Source organism: Phragmites australis, chromosome 5 (assembly GCF_958298935.1).
Source record: "Phragmites australis chromosome 5, lpPhrAust1.1, whole genome shotgun sequence".
In the NCBI taxonomy this organism is placed as follows: Eukaryota; Viridiplantae; Streptophyta; class Magnoliopsida; order Poales; family Poaceae; genus Phragmites; species Phragmites australis.
The window spans coordinates 39,777,578-39,801,391 of record NC_084925.1 but is presented as its reverse complement, the minus strand read 5'-3'; the positions used below and the strand labels follow the sequence as shown (position 1 = coordinate 39,801,391).

At 43.7% G+C, this 23,814-nt stretch overlaps 2 protein-coding genes across 2 annotated transcripts; both read right to left on the bottom strand.

Annotated features, from left to right (window-relative positions):
- Positions 1–919: 919 nt before the first annotated feature.
- On the bottom strand, positions 920–5,878 carry LOC133919630 (uncharacterized). Its single transcript, XM_062364082.1, has 8 exons — positions 5,493–5,878; positions 5,319–5,414; positions 4,696–4,806; positions 4,273–4,582; positions 3,505–3,595; positions 3,051–3,360; positions 2,419–2,567; positions 920–1,806 (listed from the first exon to the last, which is right to left on the bottom strand). Exons 1-8 carry the CDS (start codon positions 5,748–5,750, stop codon positions 1,302–1,304), a joined length of 1,830 nt encoding a protein of 609 aa, XP_062220066.1. The 5' UTR covers positions 5,751–5,878; the 3' UTR covers positions 920–1,301.
- Positions 5,879–6,328: 450 nt separating this feature from the next.
- LOC133919629 (uncharacterized) lies at positions 6,329–9,328 on the bottom strand. Its single transcript, XM_062364081.1, has 6 exons — positions 9,092–9,328; positions 7,748–7,848; positions 7,150–7,219; positions 7,010–7,028; positions 6,857–6,914; positions 6,329–6,664 (listed from the first exon to the last, which is right to left on the bottom strand). The coding sequence occupies exons 1-6, from the start codon at positions 9,248–9,250 to the stop codon at positions 6,568–6,570; spliced, it is 504 nt and encodes a 167-aa protein (XP_062220065.1). The 5' UTR covers positions 9,251–9,328; the 3' UTR covers positions 6,329–6,567.
- Between the last annotated feature and the right edge of the window lie 14,486 nt (positions 9,329–23,814).

Here is a 23,814-nt window from a genome sequence, read left to right as displayed (position 1 = left end):
CATGGATGGCTTATGCAAGGTGAATGATGATATTCACTTGTCGGCAACCGCAGGCTTGGATTAGAGCCATTCAACATTGTGTTTGATCTGGTGAGAAGAGAGGTGTGTTGTTGCCTTGTGGGCAATGACATTTCATCTCTTTATTCGTTTTATGTCACCAGCACAAGTACAACAAACAGCAACAATGATGCTTGGCTCTGAAACTGATGCTTCTCTATCCATGGAGTATCTTCAGCTGGCATTAGTTTGAGGTAGTATTTATGTGATTACAAAGAAAATTGGCGAGATGCATTTCTGCAGAATTTGTCAAATTTTATAGGGTACAACTGCCCCCCCCCCCCCCCCCGGAAGTTAGAATTTAAGCCTTTGATATTCCGAGAGAGATTCTCTACCTTTTGTCCTGTGATTCCCAGTAACAGCCATGACAACAAAAACAAAAACAGGATGCACAAGCACAACTAATAAATAAGATTCCTAAAATCTGCAGGAGCCGTGTACTTTGCTATAGCTCAGCTTTGTGGTTTCGAAAGTGAGATTTCAGAACAAGACGTTCCTACCTAAAGATGAATTTGAGTGACCAACCTTATTCATTCGATCGACTTTTCCGTTACATCTGGCTATGAAGGAAATAGTGCTACAGCTTAAAGCCCTAAACCCTAAAATAAAAGTTTACCATCTCATGAGGAACTCTGTAGCTCAAGTTTCTGTTTTCCTAGTGTTAATCCTGAATAGGTGCTATTTATTCTCTTTTATTTGAGATGCACATTGTCCTAAGCTCTGATGTAGGGAGGAAATGCATTGGAGAACCAGAAATGAGATGATTTCAGTTAAGGGACCGGGAATGAGGCACGAGGCATTGCATAGGTAGAACTCAAAATTCCGCTAATATCCCATCTACAGGACCGTCTTGCAAGTCAACTGGACAAGTTTGACCACCAGCACCTAAATTATGGAATCCTTGTCACAAACAAGCGTACAAATGTTACCAAGAAAACACAGTGCAAACCAAATGCAATGAGCCACTGAATAGTCAGAAAATCTCTTCTCACGCACATCTCCTGCCTTATTTGGATGCCCCTTGAAAACTCCGGCTAAATTTGCCAGAAGCAAGCACATTGAGCAGAACTGGTGGGAACAAACCCTTTGCGCACAAGATTTTCCAAAGTCTCCACCGGAGTTCAAAATATCAACTACTACCGAATTCGGTGGGAGGTATCTATTCCTCATTGCCATGACTCGTCTCAGAAAACTTGAAGATCCGTCCGAAAAATTGTTGCTTCCAGGTAAATATTTGCTGTTGATCATGCAGTACCCTCAGAAGCGAGCTTGATGCGTTGGTGATGTTCGGCAACTTTGTAGTCAACTATTTCAGAAAACAGCTGGGGATCCAATATACAGTCAGGGCGGCCATAAACAGCAGCTTGCACACTAGCCACAAGTTTAGCAATCTCCCTGCCAGAGAAGCCATTGATCTTCCGTGCAGCTTCCCTGAGCAAATCATCAGTGATGTCCTTTGCATGTATCTTGCGCTGCTGCTTGTTGAACAGTGAACCCCAAGAAGAGCTTTTGCCCTCTTCCTTGAGTATATACTGGTTCAAGTATAACTTCAGCAGTTGGAACCTCTCCTCCTCCCCAGGTATGGGGAACTCTATAACTTCATCAATACGGTCAGTGATAGCAGCATCAAGGTCACCAGGTCGGTTTGTCGCAAGGACAAGGACAATATCCCTTGACTGGTCACCAGTTCGAAACAATAGTGCATTGAGAGCGCTCCGCTGAGCTTCACTCATATGGGTACTGTTGCGCCTGGTACATTGGAAGGGAAAACAAGAAATTAGAGATGGAACTTGCGGAACCATTTAATAAACACATTTACAGTTCTGTTATGATTCTTACACCATTAGGGAATAAACATTGTGCTGAGGGCTGGACAGCACCGGTTGAAGGGTAAGGGATTTTAGGAGAGGGGTGACCATAGACAGGTACGATCACACCAGGTCTATGGCCTCATCCTGATTACAAACATTGCGTACGAAAAGCCTAACTCATTCTTTGCTTAATGATAATGCCACAATATGAAGGATGAGGCCATAGACTGGGATGATCACAAAATATGGGTGAGAACCACTAACTTAACACCGCTGCTACAATCCTGTACGGTACTGCCATTGCACATAAGAAGTTTTGAGAATGCTGTTGGGTTCTAATTAAATTGGGCTCAAATTAAGCTTTATTTGAGCTCAGAAACTGTTGGGCTGGTAATGAAAGATTGAATTTAGGTTAAGGTTCAAAATTAGTTCAACTCGAGCCTGATAATCAAGGGAACATGCACATGCTTGAGTTCAGTATGTCATTCATATTAACAAGAATATTAACTAGCAGTCAGACAATGATTTAAGTGACAAGTTGAAAACTTACTCGCACAAGAACGCATCGGCTTCATCGATGAAAAGCAGCATGCCTTTCTTGGACTTCTTAGCCCAGTCAAATATTTCATGGATCTTGGTAACAGCCTCTGATCCTAAGGGTGCAACATCTCCTCCCGTCATCATGGCATAATCCAGGCCCTGTCATGTCAAGGACATAAGGGTGTGAGTATTGATGGATACCAGAGATGCCTCTTCAAGCATACATCAATTGATTATCTTCATTACCAAACTTCTACCCCCATTAGTCACCTCTTAAAATGATGATGATTAATGACCCCACTAGTTAAAATTCAACAACATACAATATCTGACAAGGGAACTTCCACAGACCACCAACAGTACTCTATAACTATTTTAAACCTTAAAGTGAGCAGCAGGAAAATCAAAGGATTAATGAGACAAAGTTACACACTTTGGTTCCATCTCAAAGCATGCACTTCTAATAAAGAAAACTGTCATGTAACTGCACTTGATGGATTGATATTTTTTCCATTAACATTTGTAGTCTGTGATTTTGAAAATACTTAAACAGTTACACCAAAAAAATAAGTTATTTCAGAAGACTACCAAGCTTGTTATGTCCTTATGGTGCAAGAAAAATTAGATCTATTGATAACTTACAGATTTGCGAGCCATCTCCCTCGCTACTAAAGTTTTGCCAGTTCCAGGAGGTCCATAGAACAGCATGTTGCGGAATGGTGCATCGTGAGACTTTGTATTTGCAGTTGCTCGTGCAAGATGTTCAATCCTCCGCTTGAGTGAAGGGTGAAGAATAACATTCTCAAAGCCTGCTCCTCCCAACAAAGATGCTGAACTAGGTTTGAGTAACCTGGATCCTGGCAGTGGGAACTTTGGCATAGATGATTCACGGATCAGTGAAGGCTGACCCAAGATTCTATTGATGTAACCCCACGTAACCCTGGCTCCTTCCCTGAATATATATAAAAAAAGAGCAAATAAGAAAATCAGAAGTCTCTATTATTGTTTGTCAAAATGGAACAGGTACAGTTAGCTGTGTCATTTTTTGTACACACTAAAAGGAAATTCAATATGATATATTGATACTGGGACAAACCTAGTAGTATAAACTCCAGCAGCTAGTGCAGTAACTCCTCCAATACCCATCATTAGTTTACTCCTATCAGTCAACAGTGTTCTGAACCCACCTACAAGTCCACATTAGAAAGGAGGATCATAACCACTGACAAAATGGCAATTACTGAATTACATCATAATTTTATTAATCGAGTTTTTGACAACAAGAATGAAGCTAATCCTTGCTGTAATCCAAAGAAACTGTGCAAATAAGACAGGCTAAGCACTTGGGGTAATATTGATTTGCTGGAAGAAGTGAAATATTTCAGCATGGAAAGACCAAATGTGGTTTCACAAGATGTATTGTGTTGTGACATGAGAGTTAATGAGACCATAAGTGCATATTAGAAAATAAACATAGGATATGATCCTCGCAAATTATGTGACTTCATGCGATGACATTTTCAAGTAATTTCGTACGAAAGTAAAGGAAAGGGGAGGGTTATATCAGCTGAAAACTCCAACAAGATTGTGAAGCTCGGAAGACAAACATTGAATACTGAAATAGAATTAAGTTAGCTAGAACTCTATTCGAATAAGTGTGAAGAAACATAAAGCAGAAGATATTTTGTATCAAGTATTTAAAAATTTATATTTCATATGATCGGAAAAGCATATATGTATCTGTCATGATCGACTAAAATATAGAGGTTTATTTTTTCAAAGTGTTGTCTGAGACATTTTAGCGGAATGAAAAGGACTGGTAGATTAACTTCATAAGAGTCGCTAACGGAAAGAGCATCAAAACCTTCAATATGAGAAAAGGTTGTATTTATGGCAGCGAGCCACTTCTCTCTTTCGCCATTCATGTATTCCAATAGCATTCTTCTGTCATATTCTTCTGATAGCTTTTTTTCATGAGCTTCACCTTCGGCTTTTGCTAAAGAATCAGATCTGGCTGTTTCACGATCTATTTCAGCCTTTTCTTTCTCAGTTTGCATCATTTGTTCCAAAATCTTCTGTTCTGTGGCACGCCTAGCTTCTTCTCTTCTGAGGGCAGATGCCTCTTGCATCTTCACAAGCTCAGCATCTTGTCGTCTTTGTGCTTCACGCTCCGTCTGTCAAAATAATGCTTGATTAAATTATGTACTCTTATATAAGCACCCAAAAACATATAAATATTTAAGCATTGGAGGAGGTAGCTACATGGAAAAAAAGCACTCTTCAGTACCTGCATTCTTTTTCTAGCTAATTCATCCTCATAGCGTAACGCTTGTGCTTTTACTTTTTCTTGTTGCTCCAAATTATTTCTGTACTCTTCACCTTCTTTCTTCTTCCTCTCCTAAAGATCAGATACCGAGGATCAACAGAGAAACATGAGTACACTGCCAGCAACCAACACCAAAGTATCATAATAGTTGGGTGCACACTAGGGATAAAAAAGACCTCTAACAGAACACAAAAGTTCTACTTTTTCATATTGGCACGTTTATATGCCATGGAGTTTCAAATATTTAAGCCCTTGCTATTGACAAATGTCAGCCAGCTTATAAGTTTTACACATCCACTGTTTGGATGAAACCCATAATTTTTAAAGTTTTGACATCTCAGTGGTAAAAGTTACTATGCTTTACTAATTCAGCTAATAATGGTAACAACAATCTTATGTAATTGATTCTGGCACAGAGAAGCAAGGAATAAGTTCACTGAATTTGGCCGCTAGGTAAAATCAATTTTAGTAGTTGAGCATTTGGGTCGCTCGATCGCAGCCAATCTCCGGACACAGCCCACGTCCAGCCTACAGCATTGAACATTATTTGCTTCAACCAAGGGGAAAAGGCATCTCGAACTCACGATGTCCCTGAGGCGCTCGTTGATGGCGATCTGGACCTTCTCAGCCGCCAGCTCCTCGAGGCGCGTCTGTTCCTGCTTCTTCGTCAGCTCAATCACCTGCACCCGACCAATAACATAAACGGCGTCAGGAGGGGCAGGCCTCGGTTAGGTCAGGCAAAAGCGCGAGCACCTTGCCTGCTTGGAGAGCGGCGAGTTGTTGATCTCCCGCATCGCGCGGGCCATGCGCTCCAGGGTCTCGGGGTCGGAGCCGAACGAGGTGGCGGCGGCAGGGTCCCCGGCGTCGGCGTCGGCGTCGGCGTCGGCGGACTGGCGGCGGAAGAGGGAGACGCCGTCCGCGTAGGCGACGCTGGTGAGGGACGCCACGGTAGCGGCCGCGGCGGAGACGGCTACCGCCGCCCTCCCCGGAGGGCGCAGGCGGAGGCGGCGCAGCATGGCAAGGGAGGCGTAGGGACCCAGGGTTTTCGAGGGGTTTTGGCGAAGCGGCGATCGGGGAACGAGACACGACGAGAGGAGAGGAAGGCGAGTTGCGCCGTGGCCCGTGGGAGGGGCTTCCGGTAATTTCTAGGTAAACCCACCGCTTTCTTTCTTCCTTTCCAAGGGAAGGGAGGCTCTTCTTAGAATCAGGCTTGGAGCACGACCTGGCCGACAATCCTCGGTTGTGGACTGTGATACCAAGGCCCATCTAGGAGCGAGCTATCAGTGCAGTTGCACAGATTGGGCCTTGGCTTGGTCCGTACTGACGGCCCACGTTGAGAGGGTTTCATTTTATAATTTTTTTAAACCATCAAAATTCACAAAAATTCGATTATTTTTCATTCTTTGTCCTGTAAGTTCCACGTGTCAGTAAAAAGAATTTTCAAAATTAGATATTTTGTTTCCGAATTTCGCCTAAATTTTAATCCGCTCCAGCCACCCGAAGGTTTCATTTGTAAAAATCGCCGACCCGACCATCCTAATTAACGCTGAAATCCCTCTAAAAAAATTTAACGCTGAAATCCAGAACAAGTTACTGCCTGAGAGACAAGTTTGATAAACTTTTCACGATGTGATTAACATGTTGCTAACCTATGTTACAAAAGCAGGAGAAGACGCAAACAAGCAAAGCAAATGAGCACGAAGCCAAGACGCTAGAAGTTGAGCCACACCTCGGCCTTGGATTGCAAGAGAAGGAAAGCAGCAATGCATAAAGAATCATGTGCAGGTAGACCGCTAAATTAAGTTAATCCGCTACAACATGTGGAGTTAGTACTTAGTAGTCATCTTCGTCGTCCAGGTCTGGATCATTGGACGGTCGTAGTCTCTTGCCGTCTCTTCCTCCAGGACGCCCTCCCTTCTTCGGTTTTCCTCTGTCAAAATACTCGAGGAATCAGAACCAGGCGTTTGCACAACAGAACCCCCCCCCCCCCCCCACACACACACACACACAATGCGCATGGACTTGTGCAAAAACTTAAAACAAGGCTTCTTCACCGTGACCGATATTTGCAAACCTCCTAAGATAGTTTTAAGATTGCTGGTAAAGTTATCTAAACACTTACTGCCCATTTGCAGGTGTACTCGCGCCCTTTGAACGACCTGATCCGTATTCTCTTCCATCTGCCATGATGAAACATTGAGACAAGTAACGAAATGTATTTCTTAGCCGCTGTGGATTCAACTTTCAACTCAAAAGGAAAACAGAGAAAGCTTACCAGTCAAATGTTCATCAACCTGTTTACGCAAATGGAAAGAAGTAGTTGAAATTAGCAAACTCCAAATTTTGGTTAGCAATAGGAAACGAACAATTTGGAGGCATGTGCTGTTCAGCAGCATTGGGCACTAATATCCGTACCGCTGGAGAGGTAACTGATGACAGAGAGAACAGCCTCTCGTCGGCCTGAAATTTCCGGGAGCGCTTGAGGCTGAAACCAGGAACAATGGATAACTCTATGTGATCTTTGATCTGTACTACCCAAATTGATTGCACAATGCAAAATAGAAAAAAAACTGTGTGCAGAATAATGACATCATACCATAACCTCAAATAGCCAATGATTACCATAAGTTTAAATCATATTTCCAAATATAAAAATCTCATGCTGACACTTCAGGCAGTAGGGAGCGAAACTGACATGACACGAAATAACACTAAAATAGAAACACTTCTTTTCTGGGTATAAATCACCTGCTGTACATCTAGCACCCAGATGTTCATCCAATAGTTAGATTATACAGGACCCATGCCAATGCGCACAGTTCTGAGGTCAGGTCTCAATCATATTAATGCAATCAAAGAACAAAGACATAGAAATATTCCGAGAATTTAGTTCAGAAAATAAGAAATTGTATATAAAGGGTACCATATCCTAAAAAAATAATGAAGTACTCCAAATATTGAAGACTGCACCAGTTTACTCAAAACCGAAAAAATGAAAAATTGTGTGCCTTACTTAGAGGTGTTTTTTGACGATGACAAAAACGATTCGAAACCCTTTAGCACACTTCCAAATTGATTAGACTCTTGTAGGTAGGTGGTCTCCATATCATAAACCTGGGATGTATAGAGTATAGACATTAACATTAGTTGGACAAAAATTACTAGAAGTATGACAGTAAAAATTACAAACTTCTCTGCTTGCTCATATATCCGTACATGTCCAAGGAATAAATGATGTTTTTTCAGTGTTTACCCATCCAGGTATACTGATGCAACAGATAAGAGCACACTCTAACAAGAAATTTTACAGGTATTTCGACATCGTTGATGCTTCTGAGGTACAGAGGTTTACACTAAAGTCAACTTGACTATATGCCAGTGATACTACAGATCCTGTGCTGTCCCTAGGATATTGGATTACCAACCATTTATTTGGTAAAAAGTAGATTAGTCACTAGTGCCACTAAGCAATGTGCTTCCTCAGCTGGATTGAAAGACTTCAAACAAGAGCAGTATGCTTCCCACCCTTTTCTAGACATGAAACATTTCCCTTTCCGCTAGATCAGCTGTTCAACTGATTTAATCATTTTGGACAAAATACATAAGATTCACTACTAAAGTAGGATCATTTTCTGTAATTCTGGAACGCTTAATAGTGCCTTGTGAAAAAGCATGCTTATTAGGGTTGATTCTTGACAAACACGAAGTTTAATGGTCAACAAAGACTCTTTTTTTTTTTTGCACAAAGTGTTTCATATCACTTGAACCTAGAGCAGTCAGTATTGTACACATCAAGCACATTATGCAATCTGTCCAATCAAACAATAAAGCATAGTAAGCAAAGGGCATGTGTAAGCAAGCACACTGACAGAGTTCTGTCCGCCTCTCTAGATCTCTAATATAATCCAATCACAATTCATTTCGCTCACTGCAACAGTGCCACTCCCAAATTGAGATCAGGGTTCATTTCACTCCAATGAATAGCATACTTTGAATACTGAAGGCCACAATGGCCCTGTTTTCAGAACGCCTGGTGCAATAACATCATAGGGTTCAACGCATTCGTTCTGAACTTTCCTGTTAAGATTTGTATTGTCCCTGAAGCAATAGCTAAGCATTTAAGACAAATTCAGGTTGCCACACATATCTGCAACTCGAATTCTACATTCGCTCAAGCGTCTCAAATAGCAATGTTGAGCAGCAATTTCCACGGAGCGGGGTTTCGCATCTTGATTAACGTCAAACCCCCCGATTCCCGAAGAAAGATCGCATCTTCGGAACAACTGCCGCGTCCGCCAAAACAAACCCTAACCGTAAAGGGGGCCGAGAGAGGCAGTGGGGGTGGAGAAGATCTAACCTGGCGCTCGATGGAGCGGAGCTCCTCCTGGAGCTTGGCGCGCTTGCTCATCAGCGCCGAGAGCATCGCCGTGGGGTTCGGAGCCGGCGGCGCCGGCGATGGTGCGGAGCCCGACGCGGCTTTGTGCGCGCCGCTCCCTCCTCCGCCTCCCGAGTCCATGGCCGCAGTTCTAGGGTTAGAGTGTTCGTTCAGTTACAGGTGAGTCGTTGCTAATCCACCACGTCGCCGGCGAATCCTCAAATGAGCCCACTTTTTTAAAAAAGAAAATTGCGCAATTTAGAATTTTTTTTATCTCAAATTCCCGAGATTGGTGCTGGGCTAAATTGGAGATGTAAGTTGTTTAATTATTTTTTTCTACTACTTAAAAAGTCTCTAATAATGAGTCTCACGTTTACCTTAAGTCATGCGCGAATCTCACGCTTACCCCTAAATAGATCTGGCCATGTCCTTCATCTCTGATCCCGCTAGCTCGCTCGCCTACTCCCTCCCCCCTCCCACGTGACATCGGCTCGTCCATCTTGTAGTCTTCACCCGCCCGTCCATACTGCTCGCCCACCGTTAGGTCATTTTTGCCCACTCCAGTCGCAGACTGGGGCTTCATCGCTGTCATTGTGGTCATCTTCGCCCGCTCGAGCTTCACCCCCTACCCTCACCTCGTGCTCCCCCAGCTTCAAATCCAATCGCCTTCGACTCCCGATCATACACCGCCACCCTTAGCCGATTTGCCAATTCACGCACGAGGGGCAAATCCAGGTTGAGGGGCAATTGGTGCATCACTAGGGATTTGATGAAACAAAGGTGAGGGCGGCGAGGAGGGCATGATGGCGCTGGATTAGTGTGTTTTGTGCATAAATTTGGCTAAGGTAGCCTGGCATCGGGCGAGGGTGTGCGACATGGATGGTGAGAGCACTGTCGCAGACACCGCTGCTAGGTACAACATCTTGTCACTGTTGAGGGTGCTACCACTCGGCAGCATCACAAAGGTGGGTGCAAGCAGTGTTGTTGGGCGCAGTAGCACTTTATGGGCATGGGCTCCCGCCAAGTACTGCGGAGGAGCACTGCAGCAGATCATCCATCATCCACCTCGTTCTCCCTCGCCAGCCACTGCCGTCAACGCCCAATTCCATTCCTCTCGACACTGTTCATACTGGCTGCTTGTCACACCCGATTTTACAAGGCCAAATCGGATGCAAATTACATGTATGCTAGGATTAATTTTATCATACATGTAGTGACGTCATCAGTAATAAACAATGCTATATCGAATAAAAATTTTTATTGAAATAAATACCAGAGTTTTTAAATAGCAGTGGAAGAATAAGAGGAAACTCTAACGAAAGCTTCAGGGCACATCACAGGCACTCGACTGGGGCAACATGACCTAGGACACTCCGTCTTCATTGTAGCCTTCAGCTTCCTTGATCTCCGCGTAGTCTTCTTCAACTGAGCAGCATTTATTATTGAAAATAGCAAGTGTGAGTACATATCATACTCTGTAAGTGTAGAAAAGTATGACATGGGGCTTAAGTCAAGAAAAAAATAGATATTGGTTTACTGCACCAAACAACCTTAACCTATAACTCAAATAATCAGACATCATATTTACTAAGTGTGAAGATACAACTTAAACAAGAGAAGCAGCTCATCGAATTTCATCCGACTACCAAACTCACCAAATATTCCATATCTGGCTACCATAACTCACCAGATAATCCTATTACCTGGCTACCCGACCATCCATACCAGAACCCTTATCCCAACTAATCAAGAAGAAGTACAAGTCGCTCTTGACAGTGAGCACGGCTGATCGATCAATATTATACTCTGCAGAGTTTGCCCATTTTTTCCTACGGGTCATGATTTTACCACCTGTATTACCAGGTGATAGTCTCCATGTGTTGTGCTGGCCAAGTACTTACACACTTGCTATGGTGTGTTCTCAGGAGATCACTATAAGGCTTTTACAAAGCTCTCGGTGACCCTCAAGCACCCACTGAAGTTTCACCACTAAGAGTGATTCCATCACTGCAGAAGCTCCCTCTTGTGTCACTTAACCATCCAATGATGCTCATAGAACCAGAGTGGTGGCTAATTAATTAGTCAGACCATACCTATATAAGCCCCATGGATGGTTGGGTTTAGCTTGGTTATAGGCTTGAAGAATAGGTCCTTAGGACCTCACATAGCAATAGACACATTCCCACCGTGCAGCATAACACATGCGTCTTCTCGCACCATCCTTAAACCAACCATCTTGTTAGAATCCATATATCATGTTGCTACAAAATTACCATTCTCAGTTCATGTTGCAATAGACATTATTCATGTTCAAATTATAAACCAACCATGACGGTGACTAGCATATCTACCATTTAACCCAATGTCGAGGGTTAGTCTCTGACAATGATTTCGGGTATGCTGGATAGCGGTGAGTGAACGACGTTTTAGGAATTGATGCGTGCGCATACGATGGACTCAGAGACACATAGAGTTATACAGTTTCAGACCTCCCAGAGAATAATAGCCTTACGTCATGTGTGTTGTGTTATGAAGGATCTCAATTGGTTACAGAGGTAGTTCTAGCTGGCTGCCAGTCTTGATCTTTCATTCTCTACAAACGAAGTCCTCGTCCCTTTATATAGTAGGGATGAAGAGAACTTACATGTGGGTCCAAACAGAAGACCATGTTCATTCTAATATCTAACCCAAGCCATTATTACAGAGGACCAGGCTTGTCCACTTGCTCGAAGGGCTCAGTATATCTCATCGCCATGCGCTGTTGTGCTGGTCTGCAAAGTCCCACTCTGTAGCATTTAATGCTGCGGGATGGGGTAGTGCCCCTTTGTGCCGTCCCTGACCACTTGCTTGATCAGTCTACTGACAACATCCCATCCATTGTGTGGCGTCGCGTCGACCTGCTAAAGTCCCACTCCATAGAATTTAATGCTACGAGTCGGAACAATGCTCCTCTGTGCCGTCCATGACTTCGTCCACTCGAGTTGGCACCTGGGGAAGGAAAACACTTGAGTGGATGTCAATAAATGCAATTAGAAAGGTTGTGTCAGATCCGACCCTGCGACTAGTGAGGAAGGAAAACACTTGAGTGGATGTCAATAAATGCAATTAGACAGGTTGTGTCAGATTCGACCCTACGACTAGTGAGGCCGATCACAGGTTTATGTGATGGCGTAGGGAGACTGATCGTGTATGCCTTGTACTGGTCACGAGAACCATACCCTGGTCGTGCGACTAACCAGTTTTAGGAAATATACGCCTCTGACCGTTATATCCCTCACGGGCCTATTTGCCAGGGTACCCCTTTACTCAATACACCGACAGTAGCCTCCGAGCTTCCTCGTGACCGTAGCCTAACCTTGTCACACCACTTGGGCCTCGGGTGAATGTAGTCTGCCTAGGGAGCGGTCATTGATGCTGTCAGTCCTCAGAGGGCAATTTTGAACTTCGCATCACGTTGGGAGGTTTAAATGTCCCAAGAGGGAAAAAAGAGAGTACAAGAGAGAGATATTGATTGCCGCTAGACCTGAAAGACTCTTGGTTCCTTCTGTGCGCCCCCTCGGGTTTCGAGCGATTTGAAGGCCATGCTGGTTGGGGTGTCGCTATGGTTTAAAAGAGGAGTGCTTGATGGCCTTTTGAACCACCCCATCACCTTCCTTCTCACCCTCAAGCCTTTAGTGCCTAGAGTTCATTCGCCTTCATCCCGTGCAGCGTTCTGCTCCATAGTGTCTGCAAACCCTGAGGCCATGGTGTACTCGCCTCCTTCATCGCCAGAGAGGTCGATGATCTCGGACAGCTCGGCGGGGGCAGAGTCCCCTTCGACTCCAGATCCGCTTGCCGTGGTGCTTCCGGAGGCAACAGTTGTTGTGGGTATTCTTGTGAGGTTGAAGCCGACGATCATCGAGTTCACGCCCTTCCAAAGAAGGCTGCCCCCCTGTCGATCCGTCTCGATCTCCTGCTCGACGGATCCCTCGATCGAGGTCATCGATATCTCCGATGACGAGGAGAGGATCGATTGGGACCTTCTAGAGAAGGAGATCGATGAAGAGGAAGAGTTAGTGATGAAGCGAAAGGGAGGTCTGCAGGGTGCGCTGGTGTCGGTCAGCAACCCCAGCAGGGTCTTTGCGTCGGCCATCTTCCCTGGACCTTATGTCGATCGTCGTCCGATCCCCAAAGTGGTCCCTTTCTGTCAACTTTGCACTAGCCACTTGAGTCAGGGAGGATAGAGCATGCATGTAATAGGTAGTTAGTTCGATCGGATGTAATTAGTCGGCCTGTAACCTATCCTTTTCATGAATGAAAAAACGTGGGGGTTGGACGCCTGTTCTTGTTCTATTCCGCACCCTAGTCAGGTTCTTGGTGTGTGAAACAAGACACGGCTCGGCAAGTTTGTCGGGGGCGAGTAGCGCTTGGCCCTAGCGAGGACTTGTGGCCTTGTGGTTGTTGTCTCCGGCCTCCTGATCGTTTGGCATCTTGGTCACTAAGTTCTACAGTGGCCGTCAAGCGTCGTCGTATGCTGTGTCAAAGAATGAGTTAAATACACCGTTGGTAAGTGGCACCGGCGCATTTTAAGTCAAAAGGTATTTTTACATAGCAAAAGACCGCAAAGGGTGTAACAAAAGCCATCTTTTCCTCATCTTTCCTAAACATACTAATCTGATGGTATCCTGATCGAGCATCTAAAAAATATAACAGATCGCTATCGGCCGTTGAGTCAACTAGCTGGTCGATTCGGCAAAGAGGGAAAAGGTCTCTCGGGCACGCCTTGTTAAGGTCGGTGAAGTCAACACACATTCTCCACCTGCCATTACGCTTCCAAACCATGACTGGTTTAGCTAGCCATTTTGGGTACTGCACCTCCTGGATGAAGCCTGCTTCTAGGAGCTTGTCGATCTTCTGACGAAACAACTTGTGCTCGATCACATCTCTGGGGACTCCGAGCATATCAGACGGACTCCATGAAATGACGTCCGCGTTTGCCTAGATGAAGGTGATGAGCACAAGTCCCTATTTGGGTCTAGTCTGGCCCCTATCTAGACTGACTTTGTCGGGTCGGTGTAGTCCAGGCTTACTGCCTTGAGCCGATTGTCTGGGCTGGCGATGACATGAACCTTTACCGGTCGCTCGCTAGGTTTAGCGATCACGGGCTGTGATCTGGGAGTCAACTCAACCATGTCGGGGCTCCTCTTGTCGCAGTGCAGGACCGTTTTGTTGTTGCCAACAATGGTGATGGCCCCTGTTAGTCCAGGGATTTTGATCACTTAGTATGTGTAGTGGGCAATGGCTATGAACTGGGCCATTGCTGGTTGTTCGAGGATCGCGTTATACGCGGTCCCGAAGTCGGCCATATCAAATAGGACCTTTTCAGTTCAGAAGTTGTACGGCGAGCCGAAGGTAACGAGCAGCTCAATTTTCCCTAGCGGCTTAGCCGAGGAGCACAGGGTGATTCCAAAGAAGGGTGGAGACAGCCTCAACGAGCTCCTTGGAATCTGCAGGGCGTCCAGCGTGTCGGCGAAGAGGAGGTTGATCGAGCTTCCTTTTTCGACAAGTACGTAGCCCAGCCAGATGTTCTTCACCGTGGGTTCGACCATGATGGGGTAGCGACCAGGGTGTCTGACGCACGCAGGGTGATCAGCCTGGATGAAAGTGAGCGGGAACTCCGACCACTTCAGGAGCGGGCTCGGGTCATATGCGGTTGCCCACACCTCCCGGACCACCAACTTGTATTACCTATTAGGGGAATATGTCGCGGTGCCTCCAAAGATGTGGTGGACCATGTAATCGGGCCTGCTGGTATCCCAGTGCCAACTAGTTGGGGATGGCCCCGTCCTCATCGTCCTTGTCGCTCTTGTGCTTGTGCTCCCCGAGCTTTTGATCGATGATGCCTCAAACGACCTTACACTCGGTCAGGTCGTGGGCATCTGTACAATGGATCTGGCAGTAACCCCGATCCTTTTTCCCGTCTTTCTTCTCGAATCGCTGGCATGTTAGGCTGGTTTGCTCGACTACTAAGACCTCGGGAGGTTCGGCCTTGCACTTGCTCTTCTTTTCCTTCCAGCCGACCCCTTTGGAAGAGGCGAGCTGGTCGAAAGCAGGTTGTGGCATGGCGTCGATCTGCCACTCTCGGGCCTCGGTGGCCTGTGCGCACTTGTCCGAAAGCTTAAAGAGCCCGGTTGTGCTTCGGATTATGCAGATCACCAGCTTCTCGACCATTTTCTAGTCTTTGACCCCCCGCTTGAACGCTATGATCACAGACTCTCCCGTGATCCTTGGAATGGTGTTTTGGCATTTGGTGAAACGTCGTATGAAGTCTCACAATGACTCTCCTTGTTGCTGCCTGACCTGATATAGGTCGTCCTCGACCCCTAGTCGGGCGTAGGTCCCCTGGAAGTTGGCAATGAACTGGTCGCATAGGTCCTTCCAGGAGTAAACCGACCTGTGAGGGAGGCTCATCAGCTAGGATCGGGCGGAACCGGTCAAGGTGGTAGGGAAGTAGTTGTCCATGACCTTCCCATGGACTCCCGCAGCCTACACCATGGTGGTGTAGATTTACAAAAACTTCTCTGGGTTGGTCGAGCCGTCATACTTCTCGGCTAGGACCGGTCGGAACTTGTCCAGCCAAAGCACCTCCTGTAATCAGGCGGATAAGGCATTGCACCCTATCCCGTAACGGGGAGCAACTCGTTGTTGGGTGACGGCATGCGCTCAGGGGGAGAGACAACGGTCTCGGCCCGGCGACGATGTGGAGTCGTTTGATACCTCCCTGCGGGGGGTAGATGTGCGGTAGGTCTTCTTGCCCCCTTCTTGCTCCCGCCTAGCCCGGTCCTCCTGCTCTCTAGTCGCCACCTAGCTCTGGATCACGCCACGGAGGTCACGTTGGTGCAGAGAGTCACGCAAGTCGGAGGGTTGGCTATCCTGATGTGGCAGTTGTCCACAAGTACCCCTTGTGGTTGAGAGAACACGAGACCTATTCCACCGTGGGCCCTGTCGTGACCCTTGGCAACCGTGACCCTCACTGGCCTTTGTGATGGGCGCGGTGCATGTTGACGTGGTCTGGCATCGAGCGGTCTCGGCTTGGACGGCGAGATCACGCAGCCACGGTGCCACAGGAGAGCCCTCCGGTATAAGTACCGATGAGTGGTTGAGGAGCACTCGCAGGGTTTGTAGGTTTTTTACCGGCATCATGGTCTCATAGTCGATACGCTAGGTGCGGAGTGACGATAAGTCACGAGGGGGAGCCCTCGGCCCTTGGGCAGAGCGATGGCCTAGGTGATGACGCCACCATAGACTACAACCTGTGTAGGGGTTCCTCAGGATGGCACTGGGGATGCGGGTGCTGTCACAAAGCACATACCAGTCCGGCACTAGACTAGTTTCCCTCTGGGCGTATAGCCGGGGGTTCGCCACCGGTGCTTGGGACATGAGGGCCTCCAGCACCCCCTGCTACATGGTCCACCATGCAGACCTCACGTTGGGTCTCAGAGCTCCCGGATTCCGTCTTGATGTCCCATGCCTAGAGTACACCGGGTTCATCTGGGTGGTACCCCATGACGAACACCTCGCGATGGCCGGGGTCCTCGAAACAGGACTCAACGGTTGCCATGGATTTAACCATGGGTAACCTGATTGAGCTTTTCAAACTTGATGAAATGACAAAAACGTGCCCCCCTACCTAGCGCGCCAAATATCGAAGGTTAGTCCCTGACAATGATTTCGGGGTATGTTAGACAGCGGGTGCATGAACGGCATTTCAGGAATTGATGTGTGCATGTACGATAGACTCAGGGACACAGAGAGTTATACAGGTTCAGGCTTCCCGAAGGATAATATGATTTTGGTAGCAGCTCAATGTGGCATAGTTGCGCAGCCCAAATTGGGTTCACTACTAAGATATGCTTGTGAAATATATAATATAATCTAATACTCTGTATGACCCAAATTGGCACGATCCAACCATTGGAAGTTGAGCTTAGTCGGTTCTACATTGTCCAAAGAAAAAAATCACAAAAAAAAATCCTATTTATAAGTATAAAAATACTTCAACTTAATTCATATTGCACAGGAAACGCTACCTAACTCAAATATGTGAGAAATTTATGTTCAAGATAATACATCACCATTTTCATCAATTATGGATGCAATGAATGTGCGCTGGATACGCCAATGTAGCTCCCTATTCAGGTATCAGAGACTGTGCTTGTGGATATGATCTATTAAATCATCAACGCGCCATAGATTGCTTTTGCGATGTTAGCCGATAAGCTGACAACCTTGCGATCATCTTTCATTGTAGTGCATTGGACCACTTGCCGACGATCTCAACCTGATCACCAATGGCATACCAACCGTTCTGGGGAAGTCAAATGCAACCCTTTTTTGCCATGACATTTTTTTTGCCATGACTTTCCGCATGCCTAAAAAAATCGCATCCTCTTACAATTGCGACGATGATCATTGAGCTGTTTCTTCTGGGTAGGGACTAGCGACTATGGTTTTACTAGGGTGAAAATCGGTGGCGTTTAAGAGATGGTAAATTAGGATATTTAGAATCTATTCGATTAAAAAATTTTACAATACAAATTTATCTTAATTTTTATTTAAATGTGCTTTAGATTTATCTAGTGTGTCTACTTTACCGTTCAAGAGAATTGTAACCTACTTTAACAAGATAAATTACAAGTATTTAAATACGGAAACGTAAATAACGTAGAGAATCAAACTCGATACAAGAGATTTTTATCTCGTATTATCGATGAAATGAATAACACCTCTAATCCACCTTAGAGCTCAACAAAGGATATGCTTCCAGTCGGTACGACTCTTTCGATCACGGCTTTGAGCTACCAAGTCAGCAAGACAAGATCTCAAGCACGATGAGCTACCAAGGCAAGGCCTTACCACTAATCCTTCTTCCGGTCACTTGCCGTCGTGATCACTTCGAAGCTTAAGCCACTAAGATAAGGGTCTTCATGTCCTCATATACATGTCTTGCAGCCGCGCCACACCAAGTCAGAGTGTCAACAAGCTTGAGCCACTAAGACACAAGATGCCAGCGACTTATCAAGACTCCAAGACGCTGACGTACCACTAGGTACAAATTAGGATCACTATTTAATCCCTTATCTAAGCTGTATCACTAGCTACAACTCACTTTAGGCATACAAGCACTAAACACTTCTCTAATCTTGTGCTTAATTAACTTGGATGATTACTTTAAGCACTTTGGTAGCTTAGATGCCTTCTTAAGTGTATATGAGCTTCCTCTAAACTCTAGTAGCATATCACACCTTAAAATGACTGAGTGAAGGGGTATTTATAGTCTCTAACACGTCAACTAGCCGTTTTTTCAACGGCTCAGAAAAGCTGTTAACACCGGATGATCCGGTGAAAATAGTAGTACAAACACCGCATCATCCGGTGAGTATAAACTTACAAACTAGCTGTTAAAATTCCACTCAGTGCTTCTGTGCACACCGGATACTCCGGTGTGTCTTCAAATCCGTCATCGGACCTTCCGGTGAGTTATCTTGAGCCATTCGAACCATTATGGTCTCTCTGTGTAAAATACTCCGATGCATTCATCTTTAGAGCACCAGACCTTCCGGTGTGTTGTTCTTCATTCTTTAACACTTGCAGTCGTTTCTGCAAGAAATGCTTTGATGCTATACTCCGGCATGCACAAATCAAGCACCGGACCTTCCGATGGGTTGATCTTCAGTCTTCTGCACTCGCATTCTTCTCTGCAAGAAATTCTCCGATGTTACCCTGTGCAGATCACTGGATTATCCGGTGAGATCCTCAGCCTTCTCCACCTTTGTTAGAAATACTCCGGTAAGTTCAACACACAGAGCATTGAACTATCCAATGAGGCTATCAGTCTCTGTGCATAATGCTCTGATGAGTGCAAACTTTTCTGCACCGGATCTTTCGGTGAGGTCAATTCTCCTGGGACTTCTTCAATTCAATCAAACTTTATCCCGATTGTGGTGGCTTCTTGATGTATTGCATCTATGAGATCTACTAACATATATTCTTGACAAACATATTAGTCCCAATGACTATGTTATAATTAATCACCAAAATCACAATCATAGCCTAATATGGTAATTTCCGCTACAATCTCTCTCTTTTTGGTGATTGATGATAACACAAGCAAAACAAGTGGTAAATAATAAATAATACCAATTATAAAGAGTACTAAGTCTTACCACATTGCTTGGATACATGTTCTTCCCATTTAGTCCCCATATGTTGTGGCTCCCCTTTCTCCATTGCCACTATGTCTCTTGATCGACACATACAAGATCTTGTCCCCCTTTATCAACCTAGGTGCCTCATATTTCTTCTTATATCTTCTCCTTCTCCCCATTTATCAACTTCGGCATTTCTAAATATTTTGTATCTTATTTCTTGCTTTGGTCATTAAATTTCTCCTCCTTTTTTTAACAATTTAAAAAAGGGCTACAAACATATGTTGAACTCAAGAAAAAAACGTTAGAGTATATGGAAGACAGTTTCATAAATCATGATCCAATGAAATGATACAAATCGAAAAGATATACCAATTATAAGGATATGAGATATTGATATAAATTGAAAGAGACAAACAAGGATCATAATTCATGAAACCCACATGATATAATCTAAACTCATCATTTATGTGTGCATATATATAATAAAACTCATTTGTGAATACCACTTGTAGGAATATAGCAATATATGCATATCTAGATAATAATTAGAGGTAGAAAGTTTAAATCATATCATGCATTGAGGTAGCTTAAATATACAAATGAATTTACAATGATATCAATTGAAGCTTTTAAGCATTGCATACCTCTAAGGATGTATTGATTTCTCCATAAGACTGCAAAAGATACATCTAACAACACATGTTAATCTCAAAATTACAACCCATAGGATATAGTCCCCATAAATTTGTGCATATAAGATTTGAATACTTGTGAGACATATACATTTGTTATTAATAAAAATGGGAGGATTATATTATGGATTAGTTCATGACACATAAAAGATATCAATTTGTGAAAATAATGCCATGAGAAGAACATGTAACTAATAAACCATGTAGGTTGCTTATAAGAAAGAGAGAAACGCAAGAAACCTATCATAAGAAAAGTATACTAGGCATTGCAATAAATTGAAATAAACATATGCAATCCTAGACAAGGTAAATGAGCTAGAAGCAAAACAAATGTATGAACAAGAATCTAGCTACACTTACCTCTTGTACCATTGGATGAAGATTTGAGTATGTGATGATCATGATCTTCGTCTACCCATACTTAGCTTCTTTACTTGAATCTTAACTACATTTTGTAAACCAAGCCTCCAAATCCTTATGGCCGCTTCAGGCTTCAAGTTTTCTTTGGAACCCAAACCAATTGAGGCCCCTTTATGTTGGTGATGACTTTCTTAGACACCCAAATAATTTGATTCCACCCTAATTCTTTCTCCCAACTATATGTGCAACCACCTTGCTATTGTTCTTTTTTTGAGCTTGTAGTGGTTGCTCTTGGTCTTGGTTTTGTAGTTGGGCTTGGTGTATATATTGGAGGTCTTGTTAGAGAGGTTTATTGCTTTCTTCTTCTCCTTGGTCTCCTTCTTGGCTTGTTTATATTGGAAGTACTTGTGGCCTTTTTGATGACATTTGAAACATATCACGGTAGACCCCTATGCAAGCTTCTTCACCATGATAACATGGTTATCTTGAGGAGGTTGAACATAGTTCTTGCCCTTTTAATCTTGCCAAGTCCTTATTGTACTTTTCCACTTCTTACTTGAGCTCATCATTTTCTTGTGCAATGAGTTCATTAGATGGTTCTACAAGAACATTCTTAACACTTATCTCATTGCAAAGAGGTGAGCTAAATAAATCAATTAAATCATCACAAGAAGTGCAAGCATCTACCTTAAGATTGAAATTAAATAGAGATGTAGATTACTCCAAAAGAAACTTAGATTGAGATTTAATGGACTCAAATTGAACCTTAAGCTCATCATGCTCCTTGTTTAGCAAATTAAATTTGCTTAATAATTGTTCATAATTAGAAACAAATGTAGCATGAATGTCGTTAAGTGTATTGAATTTCTTAAGCTCTTTTAATTGTTTCTTAAAGACCCTTTATTGCTTATTGATCAAATAAAGGAGTTCATCATAGGAAAGAGAATCCTTATCGGAATCATCATCACTGACATCACTATCCATATATTTGGTCATAAGACACTTATGTGATGACTTACGCGATGATGACTTGTGTGATGATAACTTTGAAGAAGAGCTTCTCTTGGAGGAGTGGTTGGCAAACCTCTTATCACTTGAACTTGAATCTTTATCTTCATCACTCATCTTCCCATACTTGCAAATGTTTTGACTCTTCCCCTTATCTACCTCTTACTCTTGGTCTTCTTCTCCTTCTTGATGTGATCAATTATTTTGACCAAGTCTTTTAAGGAGATTGAATGATCAATCTTGGTATTGATCCTCTTGATATTTTTCTCTACTTGTAACATAATCTTGGCTATTTTGGGATCAATTTCCTCATCACTTAATATGCTTTGATCATCCTCTTGATCGCTCTCTTCATCTTGATCACTATCATCTTCGCTTGAGCTTAATTCTTGCTCTTGCCTCCTCATCTTTGCCTTCATATATGGACATGATGCTTGCCTGCTTATGAGAGCAAGATTCTTAGCGTCGAATAAGGAAGAAGCTTCAACCCCTACGTTCATGGTTATCTTATGGGCGATGATCTTACCGAGCACTTGACTTGTGGTCATCTTCTTGATGTCGTTATTATCGTAGATGATGGAGACTATTAACTTATAATTTGGAAGAAGAGCTTGAAGTATTCTTCTCACCACTTGATCATCGTCAATTGGCGTCAAACTTAGCCTATTTATCTCATTGACAAGAATATTCAAACATGAGTATATGTCATTAGCACTTTCATAGGCAAATTGTTTGGTGCTATTGAGCTTAGTAACAAGCACGTAATATTTCTAATTGTGCGCATCCTTTGTACCTTTATGTATTTCAATGAGACTACTAAATATCATGTGTATTGATGAGAGAATAAACACAATTAAATACATCAATATTTAAAAATAATAAAAGGATATTATTCGCCAATGCATCTAATTGCCTCTCCTTGATAGTGATGCGAGGTATCATCTCTTTCTCGATGACTTTCTAAACATCTAAACCTTTGTCTTGCAAAAACAAGATATTAGAATTTTTCAACGAGGGAAATTTGTGCCATTGAAAAGTGGAGCGCTATGGGTATCCATCCCAACCCTGAACGTTGCAACTCTAGGATGTTAAGTCTATTAATAGCACGAGATTCTGATACCAATTGTGAGAATTGATGATGTCCTAAGAGGGGGATGAATTAGGACACTTAGAATCTATTCGGCTCCAAAAACTTCACAAGATAAACCTATCTCAATTTCCATCTAAATATGATCTAGGTTTATCTAGTGTGTCTACTCTACCGTTTAAGAGGATTGCAACTTACTCTAGCAAGGTAAATTGCAAGTATATAAATACAGAAACGTAAATAAGGTAGAGCGATAAACTTGGCATAAGGGATTTTTATCCCATAGTATCGATGACATGAATGTCACCCCTAGTCCATGTTGGAGCTCCATAAGGATATGCTCTAGGTCGGCACAATTCTTCCGGTCACGGCTCTTAAGCTACCAAGTCACCAAGATAAGATCTCAAGCATGATAAGCCACCAAACCACCAAGGCAAGGTCTCACCACTAACCCATTTTCTGATCACTTGCGGTCGTGATCACTTCGGAGCTTGAGCCACCAAGGGAAGGGTCCATGTGTCCCCGTACATGTGTCTTGCAGCCACTCCACACCAAGTAGAAGGATCAACAAGCTTGAGCCACTAAGGATTAAGATGCCGACGAGTCACCAAGAATCTAAGGCGCTAACGTATAACTCCTTGATCCCTTCTCCAAGCTATATCACCTAGCTATAACTCACTTTAAACATATAAGCACTAAACACTTCTCTAATCATATGCTTAATTAACTTGGATGATCACTTTAAGCACTTTGGTGGCTTAGATGTCTTCTTAAGTGTATATGAGTTTCCTCTAGACTCCAGCAGTATGCCACACCTTAAAATGACTGAGTGAAAGGGTATTTATAGTCCCTAACCCGTCAAATATCCGTTTTTCCAACGACTCAAAAAAGCTATTAACACCGGATGATCCGGTGAAAACAGTAGTACTAACACTGGATCATCCGTTGAGCACAAACTTAGAAACTAGTTGAAATTCCACTTACTGCTTCTGTGAACACCGGATACTCCGGTGTGTCTTCAAATCCATCACCGGACCTTCCGGCGAGTTATCTTGAGTCATCCAAACCTTTGTAGCATCTCTGTGTAAAATACTCTGATGCATTCATCTTCAGAGCACCGGACCTTCTGATGTGTTGTTCTTTATTCTTTAACACTTGCAGTCGCTTCTGTAAGAAATGCTCTAGTGCTATACTCCGGTGTGCACAAATCAAGCACCAAACCTTCCGGTGGGTTGATCTTCAGTCTTCTGCACTCGCATTCTTCTCTGCAAGAAATGCTCTGGTGTTACCCTATGAAGATCACTGGACTATCCGTGAGATTCTCAGTTTTCTCCCATTTTGTCAGAAATAATCCGATGAGTTCAACAA

Bases quoted from the DNA above. Each gene is read 5' to 3' on its own strand.
- LOC133919629 (XM_062364081.1), bottom strand. From the start codon at position 9,250: ATGGACTCGGGAGGCGGAGGAGGGAGCGGCGCGCACAAAGCCGCGTCG. The intron at 7,220-7,747 runs GTAAGGCACACA...TCCTGGTTTCAG, and splicing joins TCGTCAAAAAACACCTCTAA to CCTCAAGCGCTCCCGGAAAT. The intron at 6,665-6,856 runs GTAAGTGTTTAG...GTATTTTGACAG, and splicing joins AGTACACCTGCAAATGGGCA to AGGAAAACCGAAGAAGGGAG.
- LOC133919630 (XM_062364082.1), bottom strand. From the start codon at position 5,750: ATGCTGCGCCGCCTCCGCCTGCGCCCTCCGGGGAGGGCGGCGGTAGCC. The intron at 5,415-5,492 runs GCAAGGTGCTCG...GGTCGGGTGCAG, and splicing joins ACTCGCCGCTCTCCAAGCAG to GTGATTGAGCTGACGAAGAA. The intron at 2,568-3,050 runs GTAAGTTATCAA...TTGACATGACAG, and splicing joins GGGAGATGGCTCGCAAATCT to GGCCTGGATTATGCCATGAT.